Here is an 18,344-nt window from a genome sequence, read left to right on the forward strand (position 1 = left end):
GTGGCTGTTCGTTATCCTACCCAACAACACATATATTTTGTATTGAATTTTGTAAAAATATATGAATGTATTAGTAAGACAGTCTGGAAAGTTGCACACAAAACCAGACAGCTAGTCTCTCCACTTATGTTATTTTATATATTGATTTTTTTTTCCCCCTAAACTTTTGATGGAATACAAGCTACAGCAGCAATTGTATTATTAATTTGTTTTTATTCCACATGGTGGGGGGGGGGGGGGGGGGGGGGTAGAGAGGTGGGGGGATAGAGCAATTTTCAATTTGCAAATATGTGTTGCAAGATATATTTTTACAGGTCCTGATATGAATGCATGCGATATATGCTCTATGTGAAAGTGTAATGAAAAACTTGTATTGTAGCAAGCAGGTATACATCATTTGATTTGATGGTGCAGTGTAGGAGTATATAGCCTGCGACAGTTGATTCAATGTGTATTTCTGCTGACTGGTCATATTTTTTCATTTTTCTTTTCATTTTCTTCGAGCAATAATTTCAGGGGGAAATAGATGACACGCAGACTGTCATTTCAAGTACATTCACACAAGAAATTATATATCTCAAGATTTTTGGCATGTTTAAATAATACCAGTTTCTGACAGATCAAAAGAGTGAATAAACTGATTTTGATAAGGAGTAAAACGGTATCTTTTGAAGGAGAAAAAGAATAGGATGTATTTGCAGTACAAAGTCATTAAGGAATAGTACATCATCCTTTCATTATGTATGAAATGTGTCAACTCATGGTTGTGTATGTCAAGGATTTTCCATGTAACCAAAAATTAAGCTTAAAGTACACTGTGCAGTTTATGTAAGTGCACCTGTCATTGAAAATCACTTCACATTTAGTGATTCTGTAGATTGAACATTATTGTGGCAGAACTGTGTGATCCTCTGTATGAGTTTTGTTTTCCTAAAAGTGTAATGCATATTATCAGGCACAGAAGAATGCCTGATTGATGAGATATCACAATTATTTCTAGATAAACCTTTCTATGAAAGGTTTGTTGTGTCTATGTTTGGGAATTAATTGAGAAATGCAAGTTGAACGTGACTCCATAAGTTTGTATATTACTGTACAGATCTTTTCATGAATATGTAAATGCAAACTGTAAAATAAATTTACTTAGGTAATTGCTTTGTCAGTTACACTAAAATCTAAAATGCACATACTGCATTGATTATTTCTGTTGCATTTTTTTTTTCAGTCGTGCCAAGGTATTTTGATAAGTGCTACTTCATTAACTCGCCCAAGAACGACAAAAGATAAGCACATACCCAGTCAATATACATGTACTAGTAACATGGTTCAAGTTCCTCCAAACAGGATTTCACTTGGTCCTGATATATGCTTAGATGGTACATTATGTTCTCAAAAGTATTCACAAAACCAGCAGCCATTTAATCAAGCTATCCTTGTCTAGCTAGCTGGTACAGAAGTCTCCGGCGGAGCATTTCTTAACCGATTAAGCGGAGTACCCAATTAACCTGGAAGCATGTTACTTCATTCACATTGAAGATACCACAAACTAAACACACACCTCTCTGCATCAGACACACAGCATGTTATGTCAGTTACAGCCACAGCTCATCGAAAGTCACACTGACACAACAATCTTGCAGCGTAATTTTTGAAACAATCTTCATGAAGTCCCACGACATGCATGCTTCTAAACATGTCATTTGAAGCAAGATACAAATGTATTATGATCTTACGCGTATGCAGCCAAATGCTACAGCAGTTTCTGTTGTGTCCCCATGTGTTTCACGGCGACTGTAAGTTTCTTTTCAATCAACAGCCTGAAGAAAGGTTGGAGTCTCAGGGGAATTACATGTAGTTTATTCATTTTTTTCGAGAGCAAGCTATAGTGTATAGTGATTACTGTCTGTGTGCGTTACTGCGTTTGTGTGTTTTTAGGATGTGTTGTGGTGGTGGTGCAAGGGTTCGTACTTGGCATGCATAAGTGCGTCTACTTGTACCAGTGATACGGCGAATTGGTTAAACACTACACATAAATATAACATGTCAAAATATCAGCCTAAGCTCTCTATCACCTTTCAGAACCTCACAGTTTTTTCATGATTTGAATTTACACAAATTTTAAAGGTTGTCTGTGGGAAACTATGGATGTAGATCAGGTTAATCTGGAAATTTCTTACCCATTTAACCCATAAATATAACAATACAAACATGCATCAGAAACTGTTTTTAAGCTTTTATGAGTACCCAATACAGTGTACATGTACTTTACAAATCTTTCTCACAAAATCATTGCATGTTCATTTCCAAATTTCATGGATGATTTTATATGTGCCATGGAGGAAATCCAAAGTGTGCCACATTATTCTGAGACAAAAATGATGTCATGTTTTGTGAAAATATTGTTTTTCAAATCCATGTAACTTTTATAGATTTCTGTTTAGCCGGAAATGTAGTGAGCAAAGTTGTAGAAAAAAAAGTCAAGCTCTGTTTTGATGTAAATTGTATGACAAATCTGTTATTGCTTTTTTTTTTAAATGACCAGGAACTACATTATTGTAAAAAGGCATGACTTTTGCACACAAAATAGTTACAGAAACTTACAATTTACACACAAATTCTGTAGGAAACACCTTCAATCACCACATAAAATGCAAGCTATATGTCAGAGGAACGAAATTGCAAGAAACGCTTTCATTGTAGTGTGGCTTTGGCGATTTATCGATCGGTTTGGGCGCGTTGTGTGTTTGAGCAGAATATGCGAAGTTGGCACACCATCGACTGAGTCGGGTGTGCGAATGTGGCGCGTGAAGAGTTGGAAGTTTATCTGCATGTGTCTATTGAATACAAACAGAAATGCTTTGCCCTAATGAGGCTTTTCATGCTGCAGTGAAGCGCATCTAATTGACCACAACGCTGAAACTTCCCAACTCTTGAAGGAATTGCCTGATAATTGGCCAAACTTTTACTGTATCCACATACATGTATATTTGGGGACCCTTGACTGTAATGCGTCTTGAGCTTTTCCTGTCAAAGCAAATTACAGTGTATTTGACATACAGAATGACAATTACAATGAACATTTAAAAAAAAGAAGTCACACAGGCTGAAGTTGTGTTTGTTCAGTTTATAAAATATCATAATCCTAATCATACACAGATCTGATACAGACTTCAAACATTATTGCACAAGTTCACAAATTTCCTTAGGCTGCGTTCACATAGAAGTATACTTTTCGGGTATTCGGGCTCGTTTTTCGAGGGCACGCGAATAGCTTGAATCGAACGATAGGATTTCCTAACACTGGTTCACATAGGAGGGCACTATTCGAAAGTACGAATAGCTGCGAAAAGTATAGCAAAGTGGGAATCGAGCTTGTTCGATTTTCTTGCAGCGTATACCGTCTCTCGTTTATGAAATAATGACACTTTTGGTCTGGATTTGCCCTTTAGCAAAAATAAGCATGTAGACTGACATTCTGACGCAGTTTAGAAATTGTTAATAAGATTTGCTGGGATGTAGGAGGAAGAAATCCTCACTGCATGGGATGGTGAGTTGACGGTGCGGGTGATGGTGTATTCGGTGCCTGAATAGCGAATAGCGAATAGCGAATACCGAATACCGAATACTTTTATGTGAACGCAGCCTTATGGCAGCACAGCACTCTTGCATGGTGTCTATCAATGAAGGTGAATGCTAGGCATTGCCAAGAACTTTAGATAGCACAGGCAAGTCAGTGTTTTCTGTGCAATGCTGTCTGAAATGCTGCTCATGCATGTTCAATTGTGGGTTGACGTCAACACCTCTGGACTTAATTAGTTACAGCAGAATTAAGTAGGTAAGGGATTTGCTACTGAAACAATCACAAAATGCAATTCAAAGGTCATACACTTACAAAAGTGTACATGTATTTAAAAGAAATAGAAAAATTATAGTTTTATATGCTTCTCTATGTCTACTAAGAGTTGTACACGTGACACAGCAGATCAGTAAACCCTTGTTCCACTACCCTGGCAAGACAGATATACAAGTTTAACTTGAGAAGAATTGGAAGACCATTTTAGTACTGTCTCACTACCTTTGTAGTGTTATTTGTAACTGTATTGTCAAACGATTTACATGTACTGTAATTCATTTCAATTCAAATTTGAGAGAAAACAAGACCAAAATAGAAGTATCTGTTTCACTACAACTGTAACAAGGCCCCGGTGGATGATAGACACATTGAGTTGACATTTTGTGCCTTGTTGGCAAGGTATAGCTGCATAGGATAGTTGCACAGGATAGTCTAAATATTCAATATCAGCAGTCAACAGCACCACACAGGAACAGATGAGCGAATGATTATTGTGTTTGAATTATAGTGGTTATCATCTCCTTTGTTATCTTCTTCCTCTACCACATCCTTCCTACCTTTATTTCTGTATTGTACTCACATATTTGCTACTGTACACACTTCACCGTACATTGCAGGCACATGTGTGGAGGCAATACTCTGTATAAATTCTAACAAACTTTGGCAAATGATTTACTAACACAGCTTGTGCACAACAAACATCCTTCTTTTTTCCCCAAATATTTTGCTGGCATGGGTATATCAACTTCTCTCTAAATGTGTGTAAGTACAGTGGGACCTTGTTATAAAGGGGTCAGACAGAACAAAAATCTTATTGCAGGTCCCCAATCTTTATATTTCTTTGTTGTTATAGCCTGGTATAGTACTAAAGCTGATATAACAGGGCAATTGTCTTCAGGGTCCTTGTTATCACGAGGTTCCCCCGGATATGAAACAGAACAGTTTGAGAATGTTGATGGATAGCCATGGCAAAACACACTTAAAATGCTTATTGCATTAAAAACATGCATCAGTTGTGTGGAGACATATAAACCATGTTGCATAAATATGATTATATTTAGACAAAGAATTTAAACTTTAGCATAAGCCATAATGACTTTATATTACCAAATCAGATTTGAATCTCATCATGATTTCAAAAGCAAGTGAATCTCTTCAGCACTGAAATTTATACTCTCTTGTTTATGCTCAGAACAATTTACGCATAATAATCATCCTATGAGGAAGTGATAAATGCAGCTGTATTGTTAAAGAGCAGCATGACGCAGTCAAACCACAGGCCTCTCTGTGTGTTTGCAGTCCATGAGGAAGATTCACATCCAGATATTGCCAACACTGAAAAGCCTAATCAAGCTGGACTCTCAGCGTTGGAGTGTCTGTAATAAAATAGCCTTAAGAGCAAGGCCATCCATTAACCCTTCCTCGGGAAAGATGAATTCTCCCTGGAGAGCGTACTTCGAGGGGTCGTACTCCTGGAGGTTCTTGTTGCTCTCCGCAAGTGTCTCGTACGACCAGAGACCCAGCAGACGACTCTTGCCCTGCCTGGCAAACACGTAGATGCGGGATGTATGCGTGAGGAGCTTGGGGAGGTTTGCTATGTCCTCAGCTGACCATGGAGGGGAGAGGTAGACTAAATTTGTGGCAGAGACGTCTTTCTTGCATTCCATAGGAAGAGTTGTCTTCATGTCTGGGGGGAAGGACAGCAGAAACCCTGAAAAAAAATATTATGAAATTAAAAAATCACACTGTACCTTGCCATCTCTAACCTGACATATTCTACATTATCCTGTAAGCTCTGACAGGTCTCCTGAAATAAGTACAGTGTATGTGTGAACTTCTTTATCACAATACATTCATTGGTAAACCATCCAGATGCCACACTGAATGTACCATGATATAAACACTGCATACCTAAACAATGTTTGCTCACAACTATGCCATGTATCACACTTTTGTGTCAGATATTGACATGCTGTAACTCTTGAAGAATGCAAGTGCGGCATCAAAAGTATGTATACACATACTCCACTATAACCTGAGTACTTTCCACAGGTTTACCCAACCCACAGCATGGTTCTTCATCAGAACACACTGATGACTTCACAAATGTTGTGGAACTTCCCTGTTTGATCGACCCCAAACATTTTGTCCACAGCAATAGTTTTACCACCAGTGGACACTGCCCAACTCAATTACTTAGAGTGGACTTTGAGTACCTAGATTCTCCTGGAAGTGGCAATCCCTACAATCTAAAGGAAGCGTCATTTTATATCTTACACATTTGCGCAGGTTTACCAAATCAATCTATTGTTTATGGGGATTAAGCTGTGCAGTACGGTTACAAAGGGCTGATATGATCCTCGTGATACAGTACACACATCATACCCTCCACACAGAGCTGTATTTAGAACATTTGAAAGACATCATAAAGGGTAAGTAAGAAATACTGTATGTCCAGGGGAGTGGAAGGAGGACATAGAACTGTCACTACAAAAAATACATGTGATAATTCATGTGAGTGAACTACACCAGTAAATTATAGGCCCTTGAGTAAACGTGGTAAAATATCAAGGCCAGGCCCAGGTGGGATAAAAAGTACAGCAACATTGCATCACCTGTAAGAACCGCCCAGTGTGCCCTGTGTCCATTCCTGGAAGCAGGCTCGTGGTTGTAATCAGCATCATATCTGGGAGGACTCCAAGTCAAGGCTTACAAGGTGGGGAAAGAAATGGAGCACACCACCATATTTACATGTATTTACCTTCAGAGATACGACATGGCATAATGAATTTCCCATAAAAATCAATTAGGAGTACGGTATTGAGGAATAAAGATCTAAGAATGAAATTTGCACGGCTGAGGAAAAATAGAAACCATATACTGTATAAGCTGTCACTTTCTCACATAGATATTTTCGCAAATAGGTCATGGTCATTTTCACGAGATATTCTTGTGCGATTTGACACCGAGATAGGCTATCAAAAGTGCATTATAATCCTAGCGCACACGTTGTTATATTCAAGGTCAAACAGTGATTCACAAAATTCATGAAAATTAAACCTCACAAAAATAACAGTGTATACAGTAGTTCATTGGTTTATCAGTATGCAAGAATGACTTCAAATACCATGCAATCACACAACCATCTCAATGGCTATGATAGGGTCAGGATACGGTATAAGAACTGGAAGACCTTTAGCCAGGTGCGTCAATATCTCCAAGATGTTGGATCTCAGGTCACCAGACAGCAACATCCCAGTCATCTCTAACTCTTCTTCTGCTAATTTCAAGGTGTTTTTGGCTGGATAACAGAATTGACAAGAAGACAAGCAACGCTGACTATGAAAAGTATGACTATGAAATTGAGTGATGTCTGTGCTGTATGACATGAAACAATAACAATTTACAAGACATAGTTAATAATAATAATAATAATAATAATAATAATAATAATAATAATAATAATAATAATAATAATAATAATAATAATAATAATAATAATAAATTCTGATTCCTCACACATTCATAACTGCCTAGTTTGTAGTAATGCTGAAATTGTACAATGTGGAGCACAAGACATATTATTTTAAAATCATCTTTGTGGTCTTCTCTTTGAAATAAGAAATCTATGACTGCATGAAAACACTTAAAACAAATCCAATCATGCATATTATACTCTCACATACAAATACAGGCCATTTATATGCTGTAGCCTAAGTTTGAATGCACAGCCATGGCTACGTGTGAATCACAAATCACAATCTTTTATTAGCCTCACATATACTGATGGGTAAATTTACAGGCCAACCAAAATATCATAGACTGGCATTGTTTTAAAGATCAGAGAAAGCAGAATAAAATCTAAGTCTGGTCAGGACAGTGAATGTGGATAAGAGATCATCTGTGAACCTGAGAACATCTCTCCCTGTCGTGTGAAGCCTCTGTTCTTGGCTGTGTCTAAGATGACTGCCAGAGTTTTGCCGGGCAGGCCCAGCATCATCGCTGCCATGCTCAAAGCCACCAGTCCACATCTATCACAAGACACAAACACACAGATCGCAGGCTGGTTTGTTTACCATGTTCAGCAGGTAAAGGCTTCACCAATGGTCTGCTTTTATGGCTTACAGTTACATGTATACACAGATTCACTCACATACGGGAATCAGTAGATTGCTTGCAGCATTTCCAGTGTGAGTACATGTACTCACTTTCAAAAAGAACCCAAAATTCTCAGTATGATGATTGGTGTATCTGGGTCCCGTTTCATAAAACTTGTGATCAGTAAGAACTGCCACATTTCTATGACAAATATGCTCTCAGCCAATCTGATGCAATGATTTCAGTAGCTTATAACAACTATTGTAACTTATTATTGATAACAAGTTTTATGAAATGGGAGGCATGGTCATCATTCATGTCAATGACGTAAACTCTCTACAACTACAACTGTGCAGGGTATATAATAGGTAAAATTTGTGGCAAATAGGCAACCAACACATCTGGCAAAAGCTTCACACAATAACATTGTAATTATCCAGACACTATTTCCCCACTGATCTTTGTATCATATTCAATGAGAAATATGTATATATCTAGATATGTGTGTCACACAGTTACAACAGTGTTTGCCATAACTAAAACATTTGTTCAAACTATTCAAATGTAATATGCACTACCTACATTCCAAAGTGCTTTTGTTTGCTTTTTCTCCTTGTTCTTTCCTGTTTCAAATGACTTAATAATCACATGGCAAACCAGAGTTGTATGAAGTCTTTTGAAGTAATTAGTTATGTTTAGACAGTGATTCTTTTGACCTCAAGGAAATGCTAACTTCGAGGATAAACTCTATGGGGTGCCAAGTTTTACATTGCTATTTCGTCATGAAATCAGTCGATCATTTCATTGAAATGACTCATTTTGTGACGAAATCAACAATGTAACACTTGGCACTCCAAAGAGCTTATCCTCGAAGTTTGGGATCACCGTCTGAAAGTAACTAACGTCACTGCTTCATACACTTACGTTGGACCCTCCTGACCAACATGTGTAACCTGCCGATTGCATGCCAACCATCTCAAACAGGAGTCAGGATCAGATATCACTCTCCTACCAGAGAGAAAAAACAAACAAACATAAGAGGCACTCTTTCTTTGTAATCAAAATCAAAGTTAGGCATGAATGACATCTCATATGCTCTCAACCTGAATACTGCTCAATATATCTTGTCTTCCCCTTCCTCTTCCTTGTGGCATCACCTATAGGGACCGTAATTCGATATGATCTAGGTCTTTTTGTTTGTCTGAAATGTTTACTGAACTATTTCTCTTTTCTTTTCTTATTTTAAGATTGCCTTTCATGTCACACTTTAAGAGTCTAGAGTTCACATGAACATGATGGCAGCAAACCCTTTGAAGTAATGTTAACCCATGGAAGGTGAGTCCCGAGAATACTCGGGCAGATGTCTATGGGAAATGTGTGTTATACCAAAATCAGGCTGTCCTCAACGGGTTAAAGAACTTATTGAACAAAAAAGAGGTCAACTAGAGATACTCTGGAATTATTCAGGAACTCTAAGTGTACTCACATTTAATCCACAAAGGCACATACTATACATAAACTTGGCTCTATCAGGCCTGGATCTGAATAAGCAGAATTTTGAAGAAAAAGAGGGGTTTTTTTTTCTTGGTAATAATGTAATATTCAGTGAATGGCCAATATCCCTGGCATCATGAAGTTCTAAATATTTATGATGTAAATTCCCCAAGGATGATGATAGCAAACTATGGCTGAAATTAACATCTGCAAACATGAGAGAAAGTTGCAATCCAAATGTTGCATCTGTGCAGGGGCTCACTTGACCATTTGGTTTAAATGTGGGATGAAACAGATACAATGGACTCCCATTATAACGAAGTCCTCGGGACGGGCAGTTTTCTTGCGTTATATCAAAATGTTGTTATAACCGAATAAAGAAACAATAGAAATATATAGAGCACATAATGTTGCGGCCTGAAAAGTTATTTTGTTGTAACCGGAATTTCGTTATAACTGTGTTCGTTACAACAGGAGTGCACTGTATCGCCCTTTGAAAAATCATAGATTTGGATGGTGAAGATCACATATTGGTTGAATATTTGGTCATTAGTTCCGAATTCTTCCCGTACCAAATCATGATGTCACACCCATTGCTCATTACATTCTTTTGCTCATCACTGATACAGTGTGCAGCTGTGCATTTGAGCAAAGACTTGAAACTTGGCAAATAGTAGGATTATGTGACTGTGCATGGATGCATGGCTCACACGGAGAAACAGTGTCAAATATTCTGCAAACTATGGCTCTTACTTCACTGAAGTAGACATACCGGCAACGATTATGAAGGCAGACAAACATAATCACAAAGCCTACCTATAAGAAGTTATCAAATATTGTGAATTTTACCAGTCTGGAAGTCTTTGAATGGTAACCCTTGTTTCCTCTTCTTCACTCAATACTGGAGTATGAACACTTCCACTTGCTGATGATGTGGATGGAACAGGCTTACAGGTCTGCAGCGGAGGGGGAGGAGGTGGGGGCACTGGGTTTGATGCCATGGCAGATGTATCATCCCGACACACAGATCCCTATTACAGCTGTACAAACAAAAGTCATTACTTAGAATACTTAGATTCTGCAATTCCCACTTTACATATCCTGTGATGTGTTGTAATAAAGAAATGTGTTTTGAAAAAAAGTGTTGTCTGTGTGTGTATGTGCATGTGTGTGTGTGTCTGACTATAATCAAAGTAATATTGACCAAGAAAAAAAAGAAAGTCAATACTGCAAGCAAGATGCCCTATTATTTCTAGTCTGAAACAGCGTACTACTCAAGATTCACAGTAAGTCATGGTCACACTTGTCAACGTTCAACTTCAATTCAAATTCAGCTCAGCCACATAGCCAAAACTGGAATGGAAGGGAAACATTCTGTATAGGGCCTACCCAGGATCTGTAAATAAAATATTACTGTCAAAGATTAATTCTCCCTTTCTGCTCTTGTTTGTTCATGCTGTTCTGTGTACTACTTCTAGATCTGGGGCTACAGTATAAATAACGATGATGAATGGCAATGGCAGCTAGCGCACAATACCAGTCAGCTGAACAAAATGATATGTTAAAGAGTTTTCCACGAAACCATTAAAGGAAACCATAGCCCAAATATAAATTTGGGTTTTGAGAGGAAGCAGCAATATTAGTGGAACAAACCAGCGAAAGTTTGAGTAAAATCTGAAGATCAAATTTGTTTGAATCATTCCTTCATTAAAGAAAATGTTTAACATCCATAACCAGATCAATTATGCACTTAGATAACTGCAGGTATACATCGAAAGTTACTAATCACAATTTTAAGAACATACAACACAGATGACATCCGCAAAATTAACGCGCCGATATCAACAATATGATATTCAACACTAACAATCATTATAACAATTTTATCCATTCCATTTATATTCATACAAACATGCAGACTTTGGAACATTTGAAATTCAAGGGGGATTAAACATTATGGAACTCCATGCGAGGTTTGCTTTCTTAAACAGTAATGACTCTAATAACAGTAATAAAATTGTGGTGCAGTCATTAATTGCTTTACAAGGAGATTACTACACTTAATGATGTCATTATAATGGACAATGTACAATATAAAGGAAATAGGCATATATATACATATAAATCAATATTCTCACTTTCTTTACGAAAAGCACATGACTTACAACTTTCAGAAAGCAGGGGAATATTTATCACCTATGACATATTGTTATGTCGGTACTAAGTCGATAGATTGGGTACTTTTCAAGAAAAATCCAATTGTGGAATTCAGCTGCTTATATTTTCTGTACATATTGTTGTCCAAAATGATGTCACACAAGTTAGTAGTCTTCTTGTATATCCAGCAAAAATGGCACTGAAACCCTGAAATTCATAACTTTTGAACAGATAGATTGTCAGATTTTCCTCAAAATTTCTTGCTGTGTTCTTACTTCTACTTGTTTCAGATTATTATTGTTTGTACTGAATCCACATTTATATTTCGGCTTAGGTCTCCTCCAAGGATCTAAAACTTAAAGTGACTGGAATTATACTGGGTTGATCGACTGAACAAAATGAGTATGACTGTGTGTCGTAATGCATCGACACCCTAATGATCTTATCTATCAGTATCAATAGAAATTTAAAATATCTCAGAATTTGCCTGCAATTTTACTCACATGTAAAGAATATACTCTGAATTCACAAGCGGGAATTAAAAATGTGATTTTGAGGTACACACTCCAATAAAAAAAATAACTGCTTCAAATGCGAGGGGGGGGGGGTGTTATTTTGACATGTACTCAGTAGTGCTGTACTTTGTAACCGACACCCCTACCCTCCATAGTAAATTGCCAATACGTGTGAAGTGCACGTAATGCTTTACCAACGTGTACAATCTACAGTGTCACTGTTTTGCAGTTGCTCTTGTTTATTACTAATACTATCAGGGTTTTCAATAACATTTTGATATTTTCAAATCCCCAGTGAAGAATAGAAAACCACTGCGCATAGTCTCATGCGTGAATTTCGTTCTTTATTACAAGTAGTGCTATAGCATAGGCCTAACTAACCCCAGCGCAGGGCGCTGTGTACGTACCAAGTACAGGGGTGTCGGTAACTGCGACCAGCCCCAACGCTCCCACAGTATAACTGTGCACAAGGAGCAACCCGGGGTTATGCCCCAGTCATATATAAACATGGATCCTCAAGGATCTACATGATAATCTGGGGAGTTCCGGGATAGTTTCGACCTTGATGGAGCGTCGACGAGCGTTAGTATGACTGTACACACGGCATCAACACGGCAGCTACACGGATAAGGCTTGAAGAGCGCAGCGTCTACACGGACCAACACGGCATCTACACAGATCAACATGGCAGCCACAGGCCACACGGACCACCCCGGATTGCTTTGCCAACACGGCAGTCCCCGGATGACACCGGATGTTTTTGACCTCCAAAAGTTGCCGTGTTGGCCTCCCGGCGTTAACAAGTATCTCTCCCCGGATCACCCCAGATCTGATCAGGGGTGGTCCGGGATCAGGGATGCCAAGTTCAAAAAAATTTTATGAGTGAGATTTTCATGACTCGGCATCTCGGCATGCGAATGTGCGCGCGAGCGAGGGTGTGGGGGGGGGGGGTTTTCCCCCCTGCGGCCTCCCACGGTAGGGAGCTTTTTCAATTTTCAGCTCTTAATGGTGCGATCAGGTGCACACTTAAGTGACTATTTTTTACTTTAATATTTTGAAAGACAAAAGGGAAATATACCTTCAATTGCAACTATCGCCTTAATCTTTTGAGCTATGCTCATTGTTATAGGCCCAAGTTGCAGACTTCGCCCGATGCGTGAGAAAAATGGGTGTCATGCGCGAGATCGTGGGATGGCCCCTACATGCTTGAGTCTCACGCAGAATGTGTGAGACTTGGTAGCTCTGCGGGATGTCTATGTGACTGGGGCATTAGGGTGTCGGTAACCCCAGGGCGCTCCTTGTACACAGTTATACACTACGCGTTGGGGCTGGTCGCAGTTAGGGTGTCGGTAACTATACAGAACCCAGTTGCTGTATAATAAAAACTATAAATCACTTCGCACAGTGTCTGGTCGGGCTAGGGTGTCGGTTTCATTATGTAGGCCTAGAGTAAGTTTAGCATTAAGTTACAGACAACAGTGTCAATGTGTTGGTCACCTAGCATACACATACATTTGTACTGGTATCAAATTTATGCCATGATGATTTACTTGGACGTCTATTTCATAAAGGATAGTCATGTAACGTAATATTACATACTAATTAGCTCAAAACACCCCGTTTGTGACAGCCTTTGTGGTGTCTATTTGCGGCAGGGGGCGTTTTATTCTACTAGTATCAGGTGTCACTTCCCATACTTGAGAGTATAAACTCCTGATCCTGCTTATCAAGAGACTGATGATATTAAGAGAATAACAGTTTGGAAACCCGTGCTCTGCACGGCAAGTGCAACTGCAAAACAGCAGACTTGGAATCATGGCATTACGACGTCGGAGTGTGCGGTCTCCCGCCTCATTCGAAGTTCGCTTATACCCGTATAAACCGCCTGGGAAGCATATTAATTCGTCCACTTCCTCACAGACTACCATTATTTCTAGTTTCTAACTAACAAAATTTCAACTTACGTGATCGGTACTTTGACGCATGTTATTCATTGGGTATTCATCTTTTGAACTCAAAATGTAGGTAAAGAGGTGATGAAATATGAGCTCCTGCGACTTCTGGTACACAACGTTCAATTAGGAGCTCTAGTTACAGGATTCTGGCTGGAGCATTGTATCGAAGCACGGGCGCGGGTCGAATCGCAGCTGCTCACATATCACAGCTATCTAGCTCTGCTGTATACTAGCAGGTAGTTAGCTGAGGCGGTGCGGGCCGCATCGGAGCCGCAGGGATGGCTGGAGCGCGGTTATAAGAAGTAGCCCGACCAGACGTCGTGCGGAGTCTGCGGACTCGTGCGGAGTTTTACAGCGGCTAAGGTAAGCAAAGATTGATAACTTAAATTATGGTATGGTACTGGTTTCCCTGTTCAGTTTGGTCAGTCTTTCATTATTTACCATTTAAACAGAAAAATAAGAGAATAGCAGATAATTATGGTATGGTACTGGTTTCCCTGTTCAGTTTGGTCAGCCTTTCATTATTTACCATTTAAACAGAAAAATAAGAGAATAGCAGATGATATGTTTCCACTGTTGATAAAGTTCCATAAATTGTAATCTTTAAATAGGGCTGAGTGTTAAATTCACATCTTTATGAATAATCAGATATATGTAGGCTCTTTGATATAATCTGCTTTATTGGTTGACATTTTTTTTTTTTTCATTGATTAATGCTGAGCTACATCTTAGTTAAGCACTGGATATCTTGTAAGTCATTGCCTTTATTTCACCCTCTTTACTCTTGTCCCTGTAACTGTGTGTTCAAGTCCAAGTTATTATTTTTTTTCTTCCCATTATTCAATCCCGTATTCTGTTTTAAATACATTTTTTTTTCTTTTAACATCCGTTAGTGTGCTTTCTCCCCCCCCCCCCACAATTATTATTTCATTTTTGCATATTGTATGTATATATTGTACATAGTTTTCAGGGTGAATTTTCCAGTCTTGTGTATCTGGTGTGTTTTTTGTTTTGTTTTGTTTTGTATTTGTAAATAGGAGTTTCTGCAATTTACAAGCTTTGCTTCTCAGCAGGACTCCTATCTTTTCCACCTCATGTACTAGTATATGTTAACTCTTTTTAGCTATCTGTCATGTTTGTGTAATCATTGATTTCTTGTCTTCACCCAATACTGAGGTATTACAATTTCTGTACTTTGTTTTCTTGGTGGAATTGAACAAATAAATTGAATTGAATTGAAAAAAAAGAAAAGAAAAAAAAAAGATATAGCTGATGTTGTTATAAACAATCAAAAGGTATTGCGAGTGTCTTGTACATCATTTCTTGGTATTATGTTAGATGAACATCTTAATTGGGCGCCTCATATAGATGATGTTGTTTTGCATAAAATATCCTGTGCAACAGGTGTGATCTATAGGATAAGACATCTGTTATCGTTGAGGATTTTATTATATATTTATACCGCCACTATATTGCCACATTTAACATATTGTTCAATGATCTGGGGCCAATTAAATGTGCAAAATCTCTTTTAAATCGTGTGTTCACACTTCAGAAAAGGTCATTACGTGCAATAACAAATTCTCACCCTTCAACACCTTCTCAACTTCTGTTTAAAAAGCTCTAGCTTCTTACTGTATTTGATATATGTAAATTACAAACAGCCTCATTTATGTATATGTATACTCATAAGTTATTACCCTCTGTCTTTGATGATATGTTCAAATATACGAGAGATATTCATTTATATAACACTAGACAAACTGGTAACCTATATTTACCTCTTCTCAGATATGTTACATCGCAAAGATCTGTTAAATATCAAGTACATGTTTGGAATTCTGTGCCTGATGAAATGAAGTTATGTCCTTCCCTTGCCTCTTTTAGCCCGTTGAGGACGAGTCCCGAGTATACTCGGGCAAGCGTCTATGGGAAATGCGTGTTGTAGCAATATCAAACCGTCCTCAACGGGTTAAACGTAGATATAAAATATATTTCTTGAATGATTATAATTGAAGTTTCTGCAGAACGTTCATATGATGTCTGCAATGTGTGGTGTTTTTTTTTTTTGTTTTTTTTTCATATTTTTCACTCGTAGTTTGCTTGTTTTTATTTTTTTGTTTTTTAATCGTCTCTCTTTCCCTCCTTTTAGGCGTATCTTATAATGTACATAAAATCTCAAGTGGGAGTCCAGCCATAGAAAGGCCAATGGCCTCTGCTGGCTCCTCCATTTTCTCTCTGAGAATTTCCTTTTTCTTTTTCTAAATCTTTTTTTGTTCCCTCTCCATTGTGCTTATTTTTTTTTACATGTATACTGTTACCGAATGTAATGTTATTATCTTCGCCTTGTTCTTTGTCACATGTATTTTTAATGAGAATTTGGAAATAAATGAAATGAAAAATGAAAATGAGATGTAACAAAAACCCAGATTTAGTGCTTCGAAATAGTTCTAAAATGTGATTTAGGTATAGAAACAACCAGTGTCAAAATTTTAATCAGGATTGTTACAAAATGTGAACAAGCTTTAATAAGATTGTTTTTAGACTAAATGGTATACAGTTATGGTTTAATAAGAAACACAGCGATATCTCCCTATATTTTAGGTTTTACTGCAAAATTTCTGATAGGATGTTTGTAATACAACTGACCTACACATAGGCCTATGCATCAAATGTAATAATGCAAAAATTTAAAAAAATCACTGCTCCCAAAGGTAAACTGTACCACTAACTTCCACTGCCACACCATGAACGGTATCTGTCTTTTCCATCAATGACAGCGCTAAACATTAAAAAATCATATATTATAAACTTTAGAGTGAACTGCATGATTCTCAATCTGCAATTATTCTTTAAATATCACCGAATTCCAGAGTGTCCAGAGTAGTAGAGTCTTTTTCAATAGTTTTGTCATGAAATAGCACTTGGTAGCATCACAAAGCACCAGTACCAGTATCACTTCTGTTGGAATACTTCAAAAATTCCATGGGATTTCATACAATGAATAAACTTCTCTGGTTGTTCAGATGTAGTTTTGGAAGTCAACATAAAATGACAGTGGATTCAACTTCAACAACCCCTCCCCCCGCCCCCCCCCCCCCATTTTCATGCACACACACACACACACACACATGTATGACACATGTACACACAGGTACAGTATGACATTTGCCGTGTATTCCCTGCACTCACTAAAATCTTTGTTCAAATGTCATGCCGCAGTGTCCTTTGTGCAAATTGTAAATGACCTTAACTTGTATATATATACTGTGTGAAAGGCAAATGAGATGTGAAAATACAGCTGTATGTATTTTTGTACATATCACCAGGAAAGCAGATCATTTATATACATATACATGTACATTTGAAAAGCAAATACTAGGTAAGTGTAAATGTATTTGCTATTTTGTTATGATTTGAGAGCAGAAGACTTCCTATTGCTGTATCAAAGATAAAAATATGTTAAAGCAGTCCAAAAAAATAAATAAACACACACACACACCTTGCAGTATGTAGTACAGTTCTGTATACACCATATATTTAGCAATTTTTTTGCAATTTGGGATTTCCTGACAAATTTGTGAGTGGTCAGATTTGTCATTGAGGAGTACAGTAATGAAGACAGAAATGTATGCCTGCACATCACATTTATGTTGGGACACAAATAGCACCCGACTCACAAAATTCACAACAAAAACCTCACAAAATATATGGTGCATACAGTGAATTCAATGACATGCAGCATGTATCATTCAAAGAATATGGTACATGTGACAAGTTGGCATATTTTTCATAATTTTATTATCAAAGACTAACAGACAATACTCACATTGGTTAAAAATCACCATGAATTGTGATCAGTTAATCCACACAACTTAATTGACTTCATATAAAAACATAAATGAACTTACCAACACAAGCACAGTAATCACTGGTACTTGGCAATACTCCATGATGATAATGAGGACTTCACCCAGAACCACGACATAGTTGAAGATAGTATAGCAGCCTTCAATTACATATGTACACTTCACCAATGAACAGCTTGAAGCATTACAGCACTTACTGTCAAGATTCTGAATTCGAGTAACGGTAACAAGTCTACTGGGCTTTTTTTTTTCCTCTCCACAGCTACTATGCTAGTAACTACTGGTGACAATGTACTGTATGCCCTACAGCATTGTCGCCCAAATGCCTAATAAGCAATAACAGCCATCAAATGGCGCACTTCTCAATGTATGTCAATCAACTTGTGAGCATTCACAGGTGCCT

General features: G+C 37.8%; 1 protein-coding gene across 1 annotated transcript; it reads right to left on the reverse strand.

The window, feature by feature from the left end:
- Nucleotides 1-5,140: 5,140 nt before the first annotated feature.
- Nucleotides 5,141-10,446, reverse strand: LOC139728615 (actin maturation protease-like). Its single transcript, XM_071639556.1, has 6 exons — nucleotides 10,295-10,446; nucleotides 8,876-8,959; nucleotides 7,763-7,884; nucleotides 7,028-7,154; nucleotides 6,469-6,539; nucleotides 5,141-5,564 (listed from the first exon to the last, which is right to left on the reverse strand). Exons 1-6 carry the CDS (start codon nucleotides 10,444-10,446, stop codon nucleotides 5,215-5,217), a joined length of 906 nt encoding a protein of 301 aa, XP_071495657.1. The 3' UTR covers nucleotides 5,141-5,214.
- Between the last annotated feature and the right edge of the window lie 7,898 nt (nucleotides 10,447-18,344).

Source organism: Diadema antillarum, unplaced genomic scaffold (genome assembly GCF_040938485.1).
Source record: "Diadema antillarum isolate AM-2024a unplaced genomic scaffold, OU_Dant_1.0 seq00000187_RagTag, whole genome shotgun sequence".
NCBI lineage: Eukaryota > Metazoa > Echinodermata > Echinoidea > Diadematoida > Diadematidae > Diadema > Diadema antillarum.